At 42.8% G+C, this 18,197-nt stretch overlaps 1 protein-coding gene across 1 annotated transcript; it reads left to right on the top strand.

The window, feature by feature from the left end:
- The first annotated feature begins 4,458 nt into the window (after positions 1-4,458).
- Positions 4,459-16,357, top strand: LOC136678779 (homeobox protein Meis3-like). Its single transcript, XM_066656915.1, has 13 exons — positions 4,459-4,548; positions 4,912-4,958; positions 8,587-8,726; positions 9,482-9,656; positions 9,771-9,821; positions 10,011-10,061; positions 10,223-10,372; positions 10,471-10,579; positions 11,081-11,226; positions 12,440-12,516; positions 13,865-13,923; positions 14,304-14,387; positions 14,862-16,357. The coding sequence occupies exons 2-13, from the start codon at positions 4,947-4,949 to the stop codon at positions 15,050-15,052; spliced, it is 1,245 nt and encodes a 414-aa protein (XP_066513012.1). The 5' UTR covers positions 4,459-4,548; positions 4,912-4,946; the 3' UTR covers positions 15,053-16,357.
- Positions 16,358-18,197: the final 1,840 nt, after the last annotated feature.

Here is an 18,197-nt window from a genome sequence, read left to right as displayed (position 1 = left end):
GCAGGTAGGTGTCGCAGTCACACAGCTCCAGGGGCCTGGAGATTGTGGGTTCGATTCCCGCTCTGAGTGACTGTCTGTGAGGAGTGTGGTGTGTTCTCTCTGTGTCTGTGTGGGTTTCCTCCAGGTGACTGTCTGTGAGGAGTGTGGTGTGTTCTCTCTGTGTCTGCGTGGGTTTCCTCCGGGTGACTGTCTGTGAGGAGTGTGGTGTGTTCTCTCTGTGTCTGCGTGGGTTTCCTCCGGGTGACTGTCTGTGAGGAGTGTGGTGTGTTCTCTCTGTGTCTGCGTGGGTTTCCTCCGGGTGACTGTCTGTGAGGAGTGTGGTGTGTTCTCTCTGTGTCTGCGTGGGTTTCCTCCGGGTGACTGTCTGTGAGGAGTGTGGTGTGTTCTCTCTGTGTCTGCGTGGGTTTCCTCCGGGTGACTGTCTGTGAGGAGTGTGGTGTGTTCTCTCTGTGTCTGCGTGGGTTTCCTCCAGGTGACTGTCTGTGAGGAGTGTGGTGTGTTCTCTCTGTGTCTGCGTGGGTTTCCTCCGGGTGACAGTCTGTGAGGAGTGTGGTGTGTTCTGCATGGGTGCTCCGGAGTGCTCCCACAGTCCAAAAACACACGGTGGATTGGTGACCCAAAAGTGTCCGTAGGTGTGAGTGAATGTGTGTCTGTGTTGCCCTGTGAAGGACTGGCGCCCCCTCCAGGGTGTATTCCCGCCTTGCGCCCAATGATTCCAGGTAGGCTCTGGACCCACCGCGACCCTGAACTGGATAAGGGTTACAGACAATGAATGAATGAATGAAAATGCTTAAACAGTGTCAGTAAAGAAAACGTGATGGAGCTCAGTTGGAAACTCCACCACCATGTTGTTTTTGGAGCGAGTTGCAGGCGTCAGATTCTAAATGTGTTTATATTTACAAAAGGCAGTTGAGTTGTTGAGAGATAACTTTGGAAATCTGTTCTTTGTGTTTTTGTCATTAAATAAAGCTTCCAGGGAATGAACACAGCACTGATTTATGTTCATACTCCAGTTTAGAAAAAATGACCAACTTACAAACGCAGGGTTTGTAAAAAAAGAAAAAGGAAACATTAGTAGCCAACAGTTACTGTGAAGCATTTAACAGATGAAGCTTTTCGCTCATCATTTCAAATAGAATAAAAATTAAACAACAACCAAAGCACCATGTCATGATGTAACGGCTGACTGTAGATAGTTCTTCATCTTGAATATTTCCTAGGTTTTGGCCTATTACACCTGGAAATCGTCCATTAGGGCAACATTAAAAGGACCGTGCTCCCCTGGCAGTCCTTTAGAGCCACTGCTGTTCAGGCCTTTGCTGCTGTGATCGTGTGTGTGGGGAAGGAGCCCCCGTGGTGTTGAAAGGCTTCGTATTGCTTGATCCTGAAGTGCTGAAGCCCCCCAGTGCCCCCCAGCTGGTGGCCCACAAAAAGAAAGCCTCTCTGCTGCCATTGTGCTCCTTAAAGGTAATTTACAACAGAAGAAAAGGTCCCTTTTGCCACAAAGTTCCCATTTTTTTGTAATTCACAACGAAACGTTAAGTTACAGCAAGCCCAGTGTGAGCTGGTCTGAAATGGATATGCTCACAGGCAGAGTTAGCGTTAGCAAGGTGCCACAGAGCAGCCACAATGGTGAATTGTCATGTACAGTTATTTCTACTGCCCTGTGAATGAGGGGAGGGGATGGATTGGGTGGCCATATGCTGTAGTCAGAGACTCCACACATCTGTAAAGACCTGAGATCATGTTGGATGGATGGGGCCAGTTTAAATGATCAAGGAGAATCAGGGAATTCTTGGATGAGGTGCTCTGCGGAGATGCGTGATGTAATGATATGTTGAATGTTGATGGCTGGTAAATTGATGGATGATCCTGAAGTACAGAAATATTGGTTCTATAACGTAGTTCTACCAAAACCTCTTTTTGATGTCCATTTAAAGCAAATGGACAAACATTCAGATGGTTAATGGTTTCAGTTGGTTTTATACAGAACCACTACCTTTTGTGTGTAATTTTATCTGAAGCTTGTACTGAACACTAATCTAAACAGGACCTCATCCATTTTTACTGTTTTACAGTGTTTCTCTCCATTCTTGGTCCCACCCAATGTGAATCAATCCTGATCCCATGATTCCTCTGTCAGTTCCTAATGAAGTGCTGACCAATCGGAAAGCCCCCCAGTGATACGTACCGAGACACAGAGGTGAAGGTCTTAAGGTTCTTGTTCATAATGTGTTCATCTCCGCTGCAGAACTTGGGAAAATGTCAGGATGCTGTTCCTGAAGAGGTGGCTGATGCATGTCTCCTCGTGTCTGCCTCTGTGTTTGAGGACCAAATGTGCCCAGCATGAGGACCAACCAGAGATTGTTGATGTTTTAGAGACATTTGCTGACCTCTTATTAATTAGTTTGCTTTAGAAGACAACAAAAGGTAAAAAGAAACATAACTGTAGTTTCCACAGTTACAGACTGTAGCCCATCTGTCCTGCGTCCTGTGAGCAGCGTCCTGTGGGCAGCGTCCTGTGGGCAGCGTCCTGTGGGCAGCGTCCTGTGGGCAGTGTCCTGTGGGCAGCGTCCTGTGAGCAGTGTCCTGTGAGCAGTGTCCTGTGGGCAGTGTCCTGTGGGCAGCGTCCTGTGAGCAGTGTCCGGTGGGCAGTGTCCTGTGAGCAGTGTCCTGTGGGCAGTGTCCTGTGGGCAGCGTCCTGTGGGCAGTGCCCTGTGAGCAGTGTCCTGTGGGCAGCGTCCTGTGAGCAGTGTCCTGTGGGCAGCGTCCTGTGGGCAGCGTCCTGTGGGCAGTGTCCTGTGGGCAGCGTCCTGTGGGCAGTGCCCTGTGAGCAGTGTCCTGTGGGCAGCGTCCTGTGAGCAGTGTCCTGTGGGCAGCGTCCTGTGGGCAGCGTCCTGTGGGCAGTGTCCTGTGAGCAGTGTCCTGTGAGCAGTGTCCTGTGGGCAGTGCCCTGTGAGCAGTGTCCTTTGGGCAGCATCCTGTGGGCAGCGTCCTGTGGGCAGCATTCTGTGAGCAATGTCCTGTGGGCAGCGTCCTGTGAGCAGTGTCGTGTGGGCAGTGTCCTGTGGGCAGTGTCCTGTGGGCAGCGTCCTGTGGGCAGTGTCGTGTGGGCAGTGTCCTGTGAGCAGTGTCGTGTGAGCAGCATCCTGTGGGCAGCATCCCATGAGCAGTGTCCTGTGGGCAGCGTCCTGTGAGCAGTGTCCTGTGAGCAGTGTCCTGTGGGCAGCGTCCTGTGGGCAGCGTCCTGTGAGCAGCATCCTGTGGGCAGCATCCCATGAGCAGCGTCCTGTGGGCAGCGTCCTGTGAGCAGTGTCCTGTGAGCAGTGTCCTGTGGGCAGCGTCCTGTGAGCAGTGTCCTGTGGGCAGTGTCCTGTGAGCAGTGTCCTGTGGGCAGGATCCTGTGAGCAGTGTCCTGTGGGCAGCGTCCTGTGGGCAGTGTTCCGTGTGCAGTGTCCTGTGAGCAGTGTCCTGTGGGCAGCGTCCCGTGAGCAGTGTCCTGTGGGCAGCGTCCTGTGGGCAGTGTTCCGTGTGCAGTGTCCTGTGGGCAGCGTCCTGTGAGCAGTGTCCTGTGGGCAGCATCCCATGAGCAGTGTCCTGTGGGCAGTGTCCTGTGTCACTGATGAAGGACTAGAGGACGAGCGACACACACTGTGCAGCGACAGATGAGCTACTCTCTCTGACTCTACATCTACAAGGTGGACCAACGAGGGAGGAGTGTCTCACAGAGTGGACAGAGAGTGGACACAGGGTTTAAAAACTCCAGCAGCACTGCTGTGTCTGATCCACTCTACACCAGCACAACACACATTAACACACCACCACCACGTCAGTGTCACTGCAGCGCTGAGAATGATCCACCACCACATCACACCTGCTCTGTGGGGGTCCTGAGCGCCGAGGAACAGGGGGAAAGAGGGAATAAAACAGTGAATATTTTGGAATTAAATTCAGGTGATGATCAGCATTTCGTCCCCTTCTGCCTTCATCTGAAGTCTGTTTCAGCTGCCTCAGAGCCGAGCAGCAGAGTGATTATTGCCAGATAAACAGTTTTTCAGCTCATTAAGGGACTCAGCACTGATTACAGTGGAATGTCCCATGGTTCTTTAATTCTGATCACAGCTCATTTCTAATTTCATCCTCAAGTTTAACCGTTTATATTGTGACGTAGAACATTTTAAATGATGAGATTTAAAACCCCACCTGCTCCACCCTTCTGTCCCTGTGAGGAGAACTTTACACTGGGACGAGATTTAAGAACTGTAATGGTTCAGTAATTGTGATCTGTGCTGTGTGCACGGGGGGCCTTTGCGTTTGTAATGCACGAGCGCGTGCGATAAGGAGGGGGGGGTGAGAGACCCCCGTCGCGTTATGACCCCCGAAACAACTCTCTCTCTCTCTCTCTCTCTCTCTCTCTCTCTCTCTCTCTCTCTCTGTCTGCTTTAAAGGCCCATATAAGACCCTCATTCGCTCCATGCACATAGCTAGAGCAGCACGCGCGCGCACCGGAGAGCATCCCCTGGGCCTGACAGACGCTCTTATTGCACGGTACGACCTTAAATTCATTGCTTAATCAGTCTCTGCCTTCTGTTATGTGTAAACGACACAAGCTGATTCCTTATTTGACGGTTTCTTCTCTTGGTTTTCTTCCACTCCACCTTAAAAGGCTCAGCACTCACTACCGATGCATTTAAGGTGGAACGGAACATTCCAATAAGAAGCCTAACGCTGCAGTGTTGTGCGCTGATGTTATTAAATGCATGATGTTGTGTGCGTATGGCTCGTGTTTTTGTTGCACACAGTTTCCGCTGAATCAGCGCATTTTTGCGGTTTTCGTATTGCACCTCAAGCGTGTGTGAATTTGAACGGTGTTTTGTTTGTGTGTGTGTGTGTGTGTGTGTGTGCTGTTAGTGGTCGTGGACACTGCTGGACTACCCCCGTGGCGCATGGAGAAAAGGGTAAGTGGATTTGTTTGTTCTAAATGTGCTGCTTCCGTTGAAGGGATGTTGTTAGTGGGTCACGGCGCGCGCCGTCCACCTGCGCGAGGGATGGAGACGAGGCGCGTGCATGAGCACTCTGAGGGTTCTGTAGAGATGAAGCTTGGGAACGGGGTTCCGTCCACTCCGAGTCAGTGGAGCAGTGCGGGGACAGCACATGCATTCAGTTACACACGACTTTAAAACCAGAAAACTAATAAAAACACGTATTTACACATTTACAGTTTCAACTTTTTTTAAATTAACCCAATATTAAGTGCCATCAAATGTATGTAGAGCTGAAGGAAAGTACATTAATTCACTTAATTCGGTTTTAAATCCAACTCGAACCGGTTATGGATTTAAACCCCTGTCACTACGTCCTAAGAATAAAATAGTGTTATAATATAATTTTGCTCCTGATTATTTACTCATTTTCATAACCGACATAATGAGAATAATACAGTTGTGTTCATGTATTTTTAGGAATGAAGAAGAATAAAGTTTGCAGGATGGTTTTAACACTTTACATGCCACATTTAATGTTGACCCAGTAAACAAGGACCGTCCCTGGACGTTCAAAATAGGTCTAAAAGTAGTCTGTGCGTCAAGGACATATTTTAAACGTCAATGGACGTCCAAAACCCATCTTAATAAGTTAGTTAAGTGTTGACCAATTGATAACGTCAGTGGACGTCCAAAACGCGTTTTATACAAGTAATTTATTTTGGGACCAATTAATAACGTCAGTGGATGTCCAAAATACGTCTAATAGTCGTCTTTTCAATGTCTGTGTTTGGACGTCTTTACAACTTTCATTTTCAACCTTAAGAGAACGTTATAATTAGACGGCAGTAATTACGTTATTTCAACGTTGAATCAACGACTAAATGTTTACTGGGAAGTTTAGTTTTTTACAAATTTTTTATGATTAATGTCTTCAAAATAAGTCCAACAAGTGAGAGCTGGGGAGGACCAATAAAAGCCTGAAGTTAACATATAATACTAGTATATAAAACCTTGCATATGATTTGACCAACAGAATTAACCTGTTCTGATTATGTCCAATGCTTTATCAGTCAGTATTAAATAGGCATTAATATTAAATACGTATAGTAGCCTATATACAAAAGAGCTAATTAAAATCATCAGTAATATAAGCTCTTTAGCTCCTGCCACCATCTGTTTTCAATTCAGAATTAGCTTTTTCTGACAAATTAGTAACGGGGCTAAGATTCTTTAAAATCTAGAAATAAGCAAATGAGAGAGAGAGAGAGAGAGAGAGAGAGAGAGAGAGAGAGAGAGAGAGAGAGAGAGAGAGAGAGAGATGTTTGCTAGGCTAAAGTAGGTCACAGTGCTGGAGTGAAGCGCTAACTGTTCCCTGTGGCCCACTGCTTCTCAATAGAAGCCTAAACACAGATAATAATATAACACTAATACATCATTATATCAGTCTCTGACACAACCTTATCCTATAAATCTGTGCAGTTCGGGCCTTATTTTTGTGGGACAAGCTAAAGGCCACCGGTGTTGTTTACATTCAGAGTAGCCTTTTATCTAATGACTTTTAATGTCCATCAGTGTCACTGAAAAATACACTGTGTTTTCTTAAATATTAATTACAATAATTATTATTATTGTTATAATAACAACATTAATATATTTTGTTTATGTACAGAACTTTCTCCAAGAGCTTGAAGGGCTTAACACACACACACACATTAAAATACATGTAATATATACTGTGATACAATAACAACAATATGCAGTAGTCAATAAGTTTCTACTTGAATTTTATTAAAGTTCAAAGTAAACAGAAATATAAATTATGCTGTTTTTTTAAAGGAGGAAACTGTATTCAATCATTTGATTCCAGGAAAGGCCTGATGCACTTCTTTTCAGAATCTGTTCCATGTTCAAATTGAACTCTAAACAGCTAAAGCAAACAAAATATGAGGTTTCATGTTGACGTTATAAAATTAATTTAATCAGTGTTATTCAATTTGAAACTAGGTTTTTATTTGTGATATTGTACATTATATTAAAAACATACCCTAATATGTTAGTCCAAATAAAACATTATACGTTTTAAGATTTACAACAAAAAATTGAGCTGGAGAGTGTTTTTTTTCTCTCTCTTTAAAATTTAATTGCGTGTTTAAAGAGGAAGTGTGTGTTCAATTTCTGAGGTGAATCCTTGCTGTAATTGACTTGTGTGATATTGTGTTCTAGTATCAGTAGCTTTTCTACGACATAAAACGGTTCTATGTTTTTGTTATCTAGGTCATTTTAGGATGTATGATTTTTTGTTTAATTTTGTAAGAGGTAGCTTTGTGTTTTTTAACTCATTATGGTGGTAATTGTCTTAAATTATTCATCAGTTATTGAAGATAGATTTTAATTTATTTATTTCTAATAAAAACAGCAGTACACCTTTATGTTAATTTACTTCTGTTGATTTTCTATTTAACCAATAAAAAGAGTAATTCAGCTTCAGTGTGTCACTGTAGTCCGTGCTGCGTGTGAAGCTGGTGACATTACTGTGTGTGATGGTGGCTCTGGTACATTAGCGTGATTACGTCTGCTAAGAGCCTGAGTCTTTGTGGTCGACTGGTGGCTAAACATAATAATAATAATAATAATTAATATTAATATTGCATGTTTGCATAGTATTGAATATTTATTAGCTGCTTCATAAGGCTTTCAATCAGTAGTCATTAGGCTTTGTATTTTACTTAATCCCTTTAACTGCATTCAGACGACTATTGGTCTTATTCTGTTTGGTCTTTTTCACAGGTGTCATATAGATTTTATTTCAACAAATTGTTATTTTTCACAAAATTACAGAAAATCTGGTTTTGATTATTAATTGCAATGTTTGAATTACATTAAAGAAATATTCTTGTATAAATGTGTATTAAACACATTCTTGTAGATGTTTTTCAAAGGTATAACAGTAAAATCTTGCACCAGATTAAATCAATTACATAATGTTCTGTGGTGAAGTACGTTATTAAAATGAATCTAGCTAGATGAAAAATTGTAAAAAAAAAAAAAAAAAAAGAAAACCTCTGTGCTGCTGTAACCACACATTTAAACCCTGCTGATTTAATACTGAGTTAATGCCAAACCTGATCCTGATCCTGATCCTGGGCCTGGGCCTGGTGTGTAGTGATGAGTGGGCTTTGAAACACACAGTGAGGCTTGAAGGCAGTGAGAGGATTCAGTCCGTGTTTCTAAAGCCAGTAACTTTCTATTGTTTTCTCTGCTATTGTTGTTATTGTTTTGTTTTGTTTTTTCATACGTCCCTCGGTGAATGTTGCTGAGCGTGCAGAAAAATTGCACATCAAACACTGCTGGCTCCCAGTGTTTGTCAAGGAGGAGCAAAAATTAGCAACGACTTCAAACGGCTTCCCTGTTCTCTCAGATCACACACACACACGCGCACACACACACACACACACACACACACACATTGTTTTACTTTAATTCACTGTTTCTTTATGCAGTTGTCCCATTGAGTGTACAATAACAGTACTCTCTCTCTGTCTTTCTCTCTCTCTCTCTCTCTCTCTCTCTCTCTCTCTCTCTCTCTCTCTCTCTCTCTCAGTATGAAGAGCTGGTCCACTACCCAGGGTCTGAAGTTATGCCAGTGGGGGGATATGGTGAAGCAATGAGGTCCCTGCCACCCCCTCACTACGGTCACACTGTACCCGACTCGCTCAAACACCACCGAGATCAGATCTATGGGTGAGTGTCAGAAACCACTGCGTCATGCTGTGGTCAGTAGTCAGGTGTTTCTCAGATAAGGAACTTTATATCTGTCTCAAACAAAATGATAAACAGCATTTTTCTACATCCGTTAACTAAACCTGCAACTGTTATATCACTCTCGCTCTGCTCTAAAGACTGAACACTGTGGTCACTGTGGCTCTTAATTTATGGACAGTTCAGTAACTCAGACACTTTTTAGTGCAGTATGTAATGATGGAAATACCAGGTATAGACTTTATATCTGTTCACAGATAATACCTTATTCTGTACATTGTGTAAAATGTGTTTAACAGCGCTCATCATTGACTACTGTAGGTCGCTCTGGTGCAGTACGTAGTTGTAAGTGGCAGGTACCTTATTTTGGCCAAAGAATCATGGGATGTCCTGAATTTTACAGTCAGGACTGTTTTCTCTGTTAGGATTTAAACTAATTCACTCTTTATAAGTTCAGCCTGGGTTCATTTTCCATGAAGTGCTGATCTAATGTAATATACAGTGCACCAAATATGAATTTAATCATGTTGTTTAGCCTCTGGTTCTTTAATGGGAATGTCTGTGTATCATTAAGATTTGTACCAAATATTATTATCAATATTTCTGCCATTTAAATGTTTTCTTGTGTAGATTTTTAAACCGGACATCAACTTTGAGCAGCCCTCACACTTGTGTGTGTGTGTGTGTGTGTGTGTGTGTGTGTGTGTGTGTGTGCGTGTGTGTGTATGTGTTTATAGCCATCCACTGTTTCCGCTCCTGGCTCTGGTGTTTGAGAAGTGTGAACTGGCCACCTGCTCACCACGTGACTCGACCTCCCTCTCGAACCCTGCCCATCTCTCTGGAATGACCGGCCACGGCGATGTCTGCTCTTCTGACTCTTTCAACGAGGACATCGCAGCCTTCGCCAAACAGGTAAACAACATTATCAATATTGAGAGCTCTTTATATAAACGCTGCATGAGCAGAGTCAGTATGTTTAAACGTGTAAATTGATATTCATACACAAATGTTCAATAATGATTTCAGATTCGTTCAGAGAAACCCATCTTTTCGTCGAATCCAGAACTGGACAACCTGGTAAGACCCAAACATATCTGTAATGATAGCACAGGTGGAGTTTGTGTTGTCCTGTTTTTCTCTGTTACTCTTTAACCCTTCGAGTTGTGTCTGTCCTGAAGATGGATTAAGGCACACAGTCCTGATCAGAGGGTACTCAGTTACTCAGAAAAAGAGAATACTGTCTGATACCTGTCTGTTCTTCCTTAGATGATCCAGGCCATCCAAGTACTGCGCTTTCACCTGCTGGAGCTGGAAAAGGCGAGTCCCTCTCTGGAATAATCATGTTTTTCTTTAATATATAACATTACTGTAATCACTTCCGCTTCCGATTGATCAACAGTGTCTTTACGGTCGGTTCCGATCGCCCTGTGCATGTGAGTCTAGTCTGAGCGAATGCTGTTCCATGCTCATTACTGTAGGTTCATGACCTGTGTGACAATTTCTGTCATCGCTACATCACCTGCCTGAAGGGAAAGATGCCCACTGACCTGGTGTTAGAGGAGCGAGACAGTGGCTCTAAATCTGATATGGAAGATTTCACCGGCTCCTGCACCAGCCTCTCAGAGCAGGTCAGTTACAAAATTGTAATTAATGAGTGGGGGACTGTTCCTCTCTCCCCTGATCTAGAACCTGTCTAGATTGACTGTTCCTCTCTCCCCTGATCTAGAATCAGACTTGGTTGCGGGACACAGACGACTGTGTGTCTCCCTCCTCAGGGACCCCCAGTGCTTCCTGTGGACTCAGCGTACACAACGCAGAGAACTGCAGTGACGCTGGTATGTACACACACACACACACACATGCCCACATGCACACAAACACACACAGAGTAGTTCATCTGTTGCTACACAGTTTGGGTTTGCTCAACCTTGAGCCCTGCATCAGTGACACAGGAACGCTGGCAGCGTGTTTTTGGATCGGTGAACCATTCCAGCAGTGACACTGAGGGGTTTAAAAACTCCAGCAGCACTGCTGTGTCTGATCCACTCTACACCAGCACAACACACACTAACACACCCCCACCACGTCAGTGTCACTGCAGCGCTGAGAATGATCCACCACCACATCACACCTGCTCTGTGGGTGTCCTGAGCGCTGAAGAACACTAAAAAAGTATGCAGAGCAACGAATGAAATAAAATCAAATTCTCTTTGATTTGAATGGAAACAGATGGACTACAGACTGTTAGTATAGAACCACCGAATGCTCCTGTGTGGTCATTGGAGGTGGTTTAAATGTTACGGCTAATCGAGTGTGTTTGCGTTTGCCGGTTAAAGGAGACGGCCTGGACGGAGCTGTAGCGTCTCCCAGTACAGGAGAGGAGGACGACTCAGACAGAGACAGAAGGAGCAACAAGAAAAGAGGAATTTTCCCCAAAGTGGCAACCAACATCATGCGGGCGTGGCTCTTCCAGCATTTATCGGTAAGAATGTGAACCAGATGAGAATCAAAACCTGAAAAAAAAGCCTGGACCAGATGTGCATCACTTACTCATCAATTAAAACCTATCAAAAGAATTTTGCCGAAGTTTATAGAATTTGATGCACATTTAAATAAAAGGATTGTGTTTTTAAGGCTAGGGTAGAAATACAGAGAGGAGGTGGAACGTGCAGGAGTGAAAACACTGGGTATTAACTCTGAGGCAGTGAGTGTGAAATATGTGTTGTATAACTCCGTGCAGGGCGTAGAGCAGAGCTGAAATCAGAGGTGCTGGAGCATTACAGTAATGAGCATATGGTAATTAGCTGTTAATGAAGCTGCTGTAATTACACACAGAATTTAGCTCCAGCGCAGAGACTATAAATAAGGAGCAGAGAGACGCTACGCCATACCGCTGCGCTGCTGGGCTGCTCCAGAACAGGGTCCACGGTGTTAAATTATCAGAGGTCAAACTTCATGGAACATGTAGTAAATATTTTAAACCGACTTACATTATGATTAGAGCTGGGTCCTGACGTTTTCATTTGAATTAGAGCAGGACGATACACACAATTTATATCAAACTATAATCAGTCAATAGTTTAATACTGATATCAATATGAACCATTTAAAAGCCAGAGAAACTGCTAAGATGCCCACCATGGATGGTACCTACAAACTTCTACAAATATGAACATGCCAAGTAAATAAAACCTCCTCCTATAATAATAATAATATATAATATTTTAGATATAAATCCACCGCTTTTTCTGAAGATGGAGAAAAAATGATAATGTCTAAAGTTCTCATTTGTATTCATATATTAACTAGAGTTTTTCCAATATTTTTTAAAATTCTATCAGCCCATGTACACTTCATTTGGCAAAATCAAATAAATCTCTTTAGCGAATGTGAGCTGCTGCCGAAGCTGAAAAACTCCTAGAGGAAACACTGAGAGCAGTGCCCTAGGTAATTAATGAACGCCCTGTAATTATTCGAAATATCGTAAATGAACCATTTTCCATCATGGTGTATAACTTGATATTTATTTACTGTCCAGCTCAAAATGTAATATTAAAATAAGAAAACAGTGATACATTCTGGGGTCTTAGGGTCCTGGGTTCCAGCACCTCCTCTGTTCCTCAGTGAAATGAGAGGGATTCCTCTCTGTTGAAAAAGGCCGTCTTATTAAAACAACATTTTCTGTCCCATTCCAGCACCCGTACCCATCTGAAGAGCAGAAAAAACAGCTCTCTCAAGACACAGGACTCACCATCCTGCAGGTCAACAACTGGTCAGTACTCCCTCACCTCCCTCCCGCTCTCAGCTTCTTAACGGGTCATCCGTTCACATTAACCCAATCAATGCCAATCAGTTGATTACTGAGCCTTGATCAATGTTTATTTACCTGTAATAGGGATTTATGTTCTCTGGGTAAAGATTAATAACTCTTGTTTTTGTTGAGATGTGGTGTACATAGATACTTTTACTATGTATTTGAATTCAGGTTCATGTACCTAACGCTTGTTTAATCGTCTCATATACAGAGTTTGAACGGGAAAATGTTATTTTGTCGAGGGGGTGTTATGGTATATATCTCATATTCATGTGTCCATATCCTTCATTGGCGACAGATGCATTGTCCCTGTTTGTGGCTGGGTAGTGTACACTATCAAACTTATAAATATCTGTATTGGATTAAAATCCAGCACTTAAGAGAGCAGTCACTGACTTTAGAATAAATCCATTGACCAGTGTAGAGCTCAGCCTGGCACCAATCATTCAGACACGGGCTACGGCTTCCCTCTAGAATCACAGCACGTCTCACACCAGACCCTCACTGAGCGAAGGACAGGCTCAGGGCCGTCTGCTGTGTGTTTCTTGCAGAACATTATTTCCTATGAGGAGGAGATTCTCAGCGTCTGAGTAATTTAATATGGGAAGGAATGGATCAGAGAAAACTGTAGAGCTGCCCCTGCTCAGACACGGCACTGTACGCAGTGTTCCTGCTCTGAATTAAACACTGTGTGAACATCTCCTTTCTCTGATCAGAACCTGAACTTCCTGATACTTCAGAGACCAGCCTGTAAACCTCTCACGTGGATAGACTGAACATACATTACATGATATCTTGTTAATATTAAGAAGGTAGGTGGGAGTCCCTTTTTTGAGGGGGCAAGAGTTGTTCATGTCAAGTGTGTCAACCAGGAGGTGGCATCCCTTTGCATCCCCCTCAGTATTTGCTAATTCCTTTGACGTGTTAGTTTCGGTCTGGGTTGTGGTTTTGCTGTTTCTGAGCTTTAGAATTTTACACCAAAGGAGAAAGATAACAAATACTCTTGAGCTTGTGAGGAACAACAGAGCTGAAGAACATAGTTCCCACCTGTGCTGATGGATGCTGGACGTTCTGAGACGTTCCTCTGTGGTTCTGATTGTTATTTGGGATCTACTTCTTTTGTACTTCTACTCAAGCTGTATTTGGGAATGTAGTTTTACATTTAAATAACCAGTCAGTACCGATCGACACGTTCCCGCACCATTCATCTGTGATGAGGGTTTAGTGCATATTCACTGTGGATGTTTCTTTTTTCTTCATGACATTATTTAATGTGTAGTGTGATTTGTGTCTTCCCTTTGGTAAGGTTTATAAACGCCAGACGCAGAATAGTCCAGCCCATGATTGACCAGTCAAATCGCTCAGGTAAACAACTGATGTTTTCTGGTCCATTTCCCTGTGTGTATCGGGCCTTACCTTTAATGTTCTTATATTCTGTTATTCTCCCCTAAGCCCCACTCTTTATGTTATACGCCTCATATTTTATGTTCCTTGTTGCAATCCAGACATAATTCACTGCGACATGACATTCCAACCTCTTCTAACCAGGCAGTTCCTATGCCTTTAAGACTGAATATGTAAACGCTGTAGTTGGCGGCCCCTCAAAGCTTGGTTTCAGGCATCATTTTGGGAGCCGTGCAGTCAGTGGTCGAACTCTGATTAGGAGGAGGCGCCTATAGAAAATGAATGGATAAATAAATGGTAAAAGTCTTTTCAATTGTGTGTGTTTGTGTGTCTTCTCACAGGTCAAGGTGCCCCATACAGCCCAGAGGGAGCAGCAATAGGCTATGGATTAGAGGGTCAACCTCACTTAGGCCTTAGGACAGCAGGTGAGATACATCACAGTTAATCACACATTCAACAGAAACACTGTTTCATTACACTTCATCACACTGTTCACAGGGCTGTACATTTAAAAGATGAACTCGAACCCTAACCGAGTAAAAACTCCAGACATCACAGCCTCTAGAGTTTATACAAATCAATAAAACACAGCCCCATAGTCTATAATGTGCTCATGTTGGCAAATCTTTCCCCAACATTAACTATGAAGATGTATCACTTTTGCTTGTTGTTCTTTCTGTGTATATTTTTGTAATTTAATTTTATTTTTGTATCATTTGAAAATGATGGCTTCTCTTTGATGTTAGGAGCAATAGAAATGATCAAAATGGACATGGAATTAAATGCTTTTACACTGACACACACAGACAAATACAGCTGTAAAGTCATAATTGGATGGTGGAGGTTTTGTCAGTTATTATGATAATAATAACCAGGCTTCTGACTGTGTGCCGCCGCAGGTCTGCAGGGGATGCCGTCTCTGGCGTCTGATTATCCCGGAGCTCTCCTTCCACAGCCCAGTTACACACACGCTGCTCCGTCACTGCACACGTACCCTGCCCCTCACACGGCAATGCTCCTGCACCCACACCCCCACCCCCACACCGCAGAGCCTCTCATCGGACAGAGCCTCGACATCCATGCCCACTGAGAGGGGGAGGGGCACGCAGGCCGAGGAGGCGGTGCCAGATGAGGACGAGACGGACACTTCTGCGGTTCCGCCTCAGCGGTTCACACGTATGCACTGTCTCTTCAGCAACATTGACCCTTTATAAACACAGTGTCTTAAACCTGGACACACAAACACTTCCGCAGTCACCTGCAAACCTTTAGGTGCCCGTCGACTTTGAAATCGAAATGTTTGTTGATTTTCCAAGAGAGCACACTTCTGCACCTTTTATTCTTTAAGATATCGTTGATCACCTTCATCAGCGTGTTATTCTCACAGAGCTGTGATGCGGAGCCAATATCGTAACCGCTAGAATCCATGCAGTAATAATACACTAGACATTTAATAATAAAATATAAACTAAAACATTAATTATTAAACATACACACGCCTTCTTTTGTGCTTATTTTCACTTCCAAAAATCAACAAAACATTTGGTTTTCACAAAACTGCTGTGTTCGACGGTTTCCTGAAAGAAAGTGTTGCTCAAACTCACATTTGCTTTTTGTGAATACACCAAACCTTTTCTCGATTTTTGCACGTCACATGTAAAAACTCACGTTCCGGCTTACACGGCGTCTTCCTATGGCCTTGGGGTGACCTGAGCCCCGTCCTGCTTCCCTGAAACTGACCGTCGGGGGCCTTCAAGGCCTCGCTTGCCTTGCCTAGAGCCCCGTTCTTCAGGAACACCAACAGAAGAGCCAGATTTCTGAGGTCTGGTGCCTTCACAATCGTACCAAATAGTCCTGCAACAGTCTTCTAGAACCAACACTATCTGCCAAGCCTATCCACAGAACCCAAAGACGTTTATTTTCAATGCGTTCAATAAAACGAGAGAGAGTTGGAACTGTGGCTGCTATTCCTCTGAGCTACGGACCAGTCCTAGTCTTCCCACAATAGACAGCAGTTCAGTTCCCAACGTAGTTCTCTCGCTGTCATCATTAAACTATATTTAATTTAAGTTTTTATGTTGAATCTATTTTTATATTTATGTATTTCAAAAAAATCTCAACAAATCTTGAGTTCATGTTAATCTTCAGTTTTTTGAAGCATTTATTAATGGTAGCAAAGTCCTATCAAACACATTTTCTTTTTTTATGATCCATCTCCACATCACGTTCTGTTCATCACTAATAACAGTCCCAACAAGTTCCAGCATTAGATCCATTTTTTTTCTTACATATGTGTTTTGTTTTTGAAAAACTGAACAACAGTTTGGAAGCTATGGATTTCTTCAATGAAATTATGTGGGTTTTTTTTCTATCTTCATATTTGCATTGAAATGAAAATAATGATTGAGACAATGTTTCTGACGATGGAATGAAAATGTTGACAGTTATTATTATGGTACTAAACCACCGTCTTTTCTAAATTTGGACTCGTTTCTTTCTTTATTTGCCTCATATTTTAGATTCAATGTGTAGAACCCGTTCATGAATGAATTTTACTTCACTTGAATATAGTCTAGATATTCATTTAAATGTATATAATAATAATAATAATAAATATAATAAGTTAGGTGTTACTGCTATCATTGAAAAACCTTTGGTTCCGTCAGGCAGCAGAGAGTCCCAGGAGAATCACTCAAAGGAGCACAACGTCTTTAAAACTATTTAGAAATACAAACTCTACATTGGTACCTTCAGCAAAGAAAAACATTCTGAGGTTTTGTGAAACTGAATGTAGAAAGAGAATTCGATGAGTAATTGTGGACTCTCATGAAGTTCTTGTGCGTCTTAAATGTCCCCATTGCCTCCCTCTCTTTCATCCACCTCTCTCTCTCTCCCTCTTTTTTCTCTGTCTCTCTCTCTCACCTCCAGCCCCACAGATATGTGATGGATGCGGCCTACTGCAGGGGTTAGAGTTAACTCTGGGGTCAGCAGGAAATGTCCGATCTCTCTGACCCTTTCAGCTGACCCTGTGTCTCTTTAATTCCTGTCCCTGTCCTCACACTCATTTACTTTCTTTCACTGTTTTCCTTCCAAACCAAAGGGTGTTTACCCCCAGCAGCGAAAGATGGTTATTTTAACACATATTTCTGGACATTTGGTTTAGACCTTGAAGCTGAGTTTTCTGACGCTCTGAGCAGGTAAAACATGCAGAGGCTGACATATGGCATATAGAGTAAAAGAGTCAAAATTATTGACAAATTCACTATTTTAAGAATTGAAGGGTGTTTAAGGGTCGTTCTGAAGAATCTAAATGAAATTCATCATTTTCATTCTTTCATCTTCTGTAAGCCCTTCATCCTGATCATAGTCAGGGTCAATCTTACACGTCATCATTATACACAAAGCAGGACATCACACGCTCACCCACACAGTCATTTAGTCACTCACACATTCATACTGGAGAACACACACCACTCTCTCCCTGATACACTGCAGCTGCAACCTGCTGCCCTCATCATCATCATCAGTGAAAGTTAAGTTTTAAAATGTGTTTTTATCTCTCAGTTATTTTATGTACAGACAATATCTTACAGACATTATTATATTAACCATTTTTTCTGAAATAATATTTGTGAAGAATCTACTTCTCTTACTGTAAAACATCTAATTACAATTATTTTTTAAATCCTTTATCCTTTAAAATGAACACGTACAGTACACAGGAGAAAAATTAAAGGGCTTCTGAGTTATTGGAACTTAAAGAAAGATTTTATGAACTCAAATGTCTGTAGATTTTGGAGCTTGTATTTGTTTCCTTCGCAGGCAACAAACTATGGACATGATTTACACACAACCTCCTCACAAGGGCCTCAGTGCTATTATATAGTCACATGGGTTTGCTAGTGTGTGTGTGTGTGTGTGTGTGTAGCGTTGTGCAGACGGGAGGGTATTGAGTGAACATTAATCATCCAATTACACACCTGTCAGAATATAGACAAGAAGGGGGATGAGGGAGTGAGGGGAAGAGAAAAAGAAAGCGAGAGCGTGGGGGGAAAATATGCTAAACTGCAAAGGAACAGGCTTTCACCCGAAAATTAATGAATGGAAAGACCAAAGGCTAAAAGACAGGGGAGTAGGGCTAAAGGCTAAAGTCTTAAAGCAGATGGACAAAATCACAACACAGTGCAACTCTGTATCACTTCTTGCTTTAGGTGAATGTGCAATAAATGAATATG

Source organism: Hoplias malabaricus, chromosome Y (assembly GCF_029633855.1).
Source record: "Hoplias malabaricus isolate fHopMal1 chromosome Y, fHopMal1.hap1, whole genome shotgun sequence".
In the NCBI taxonomy this organism is placed as follows: Eukaryota; Metazoa; Chordata; class Actinopteri; order Characiformes; family Erythrinidae; genus Hoplias; species Hoplias malabaricus.
Note: the sequence above shows the minus strand (reverse complement) of the source record. Positions and strands in the feature narration are given on the sequence as shown.

Coding starts and splice junctions, on each gene's coding strand:
- LOC136678779 (XM_066656915.1), top strand. Junction 10,373..10,470: donor GCACCAGCCTCTCAGAGCAG/GTCAGTTACAAA, acceptor CCCCTGATCTAG/AATCAGACTTGGTTGCGGGA. Junction 11,227..12,439: donor GGCTCTTCCAGCATTTATCG/GTAAGAATGTGA, acceptor GTCCCATTCCAG/CACCCGTACCCATCTGAAGA.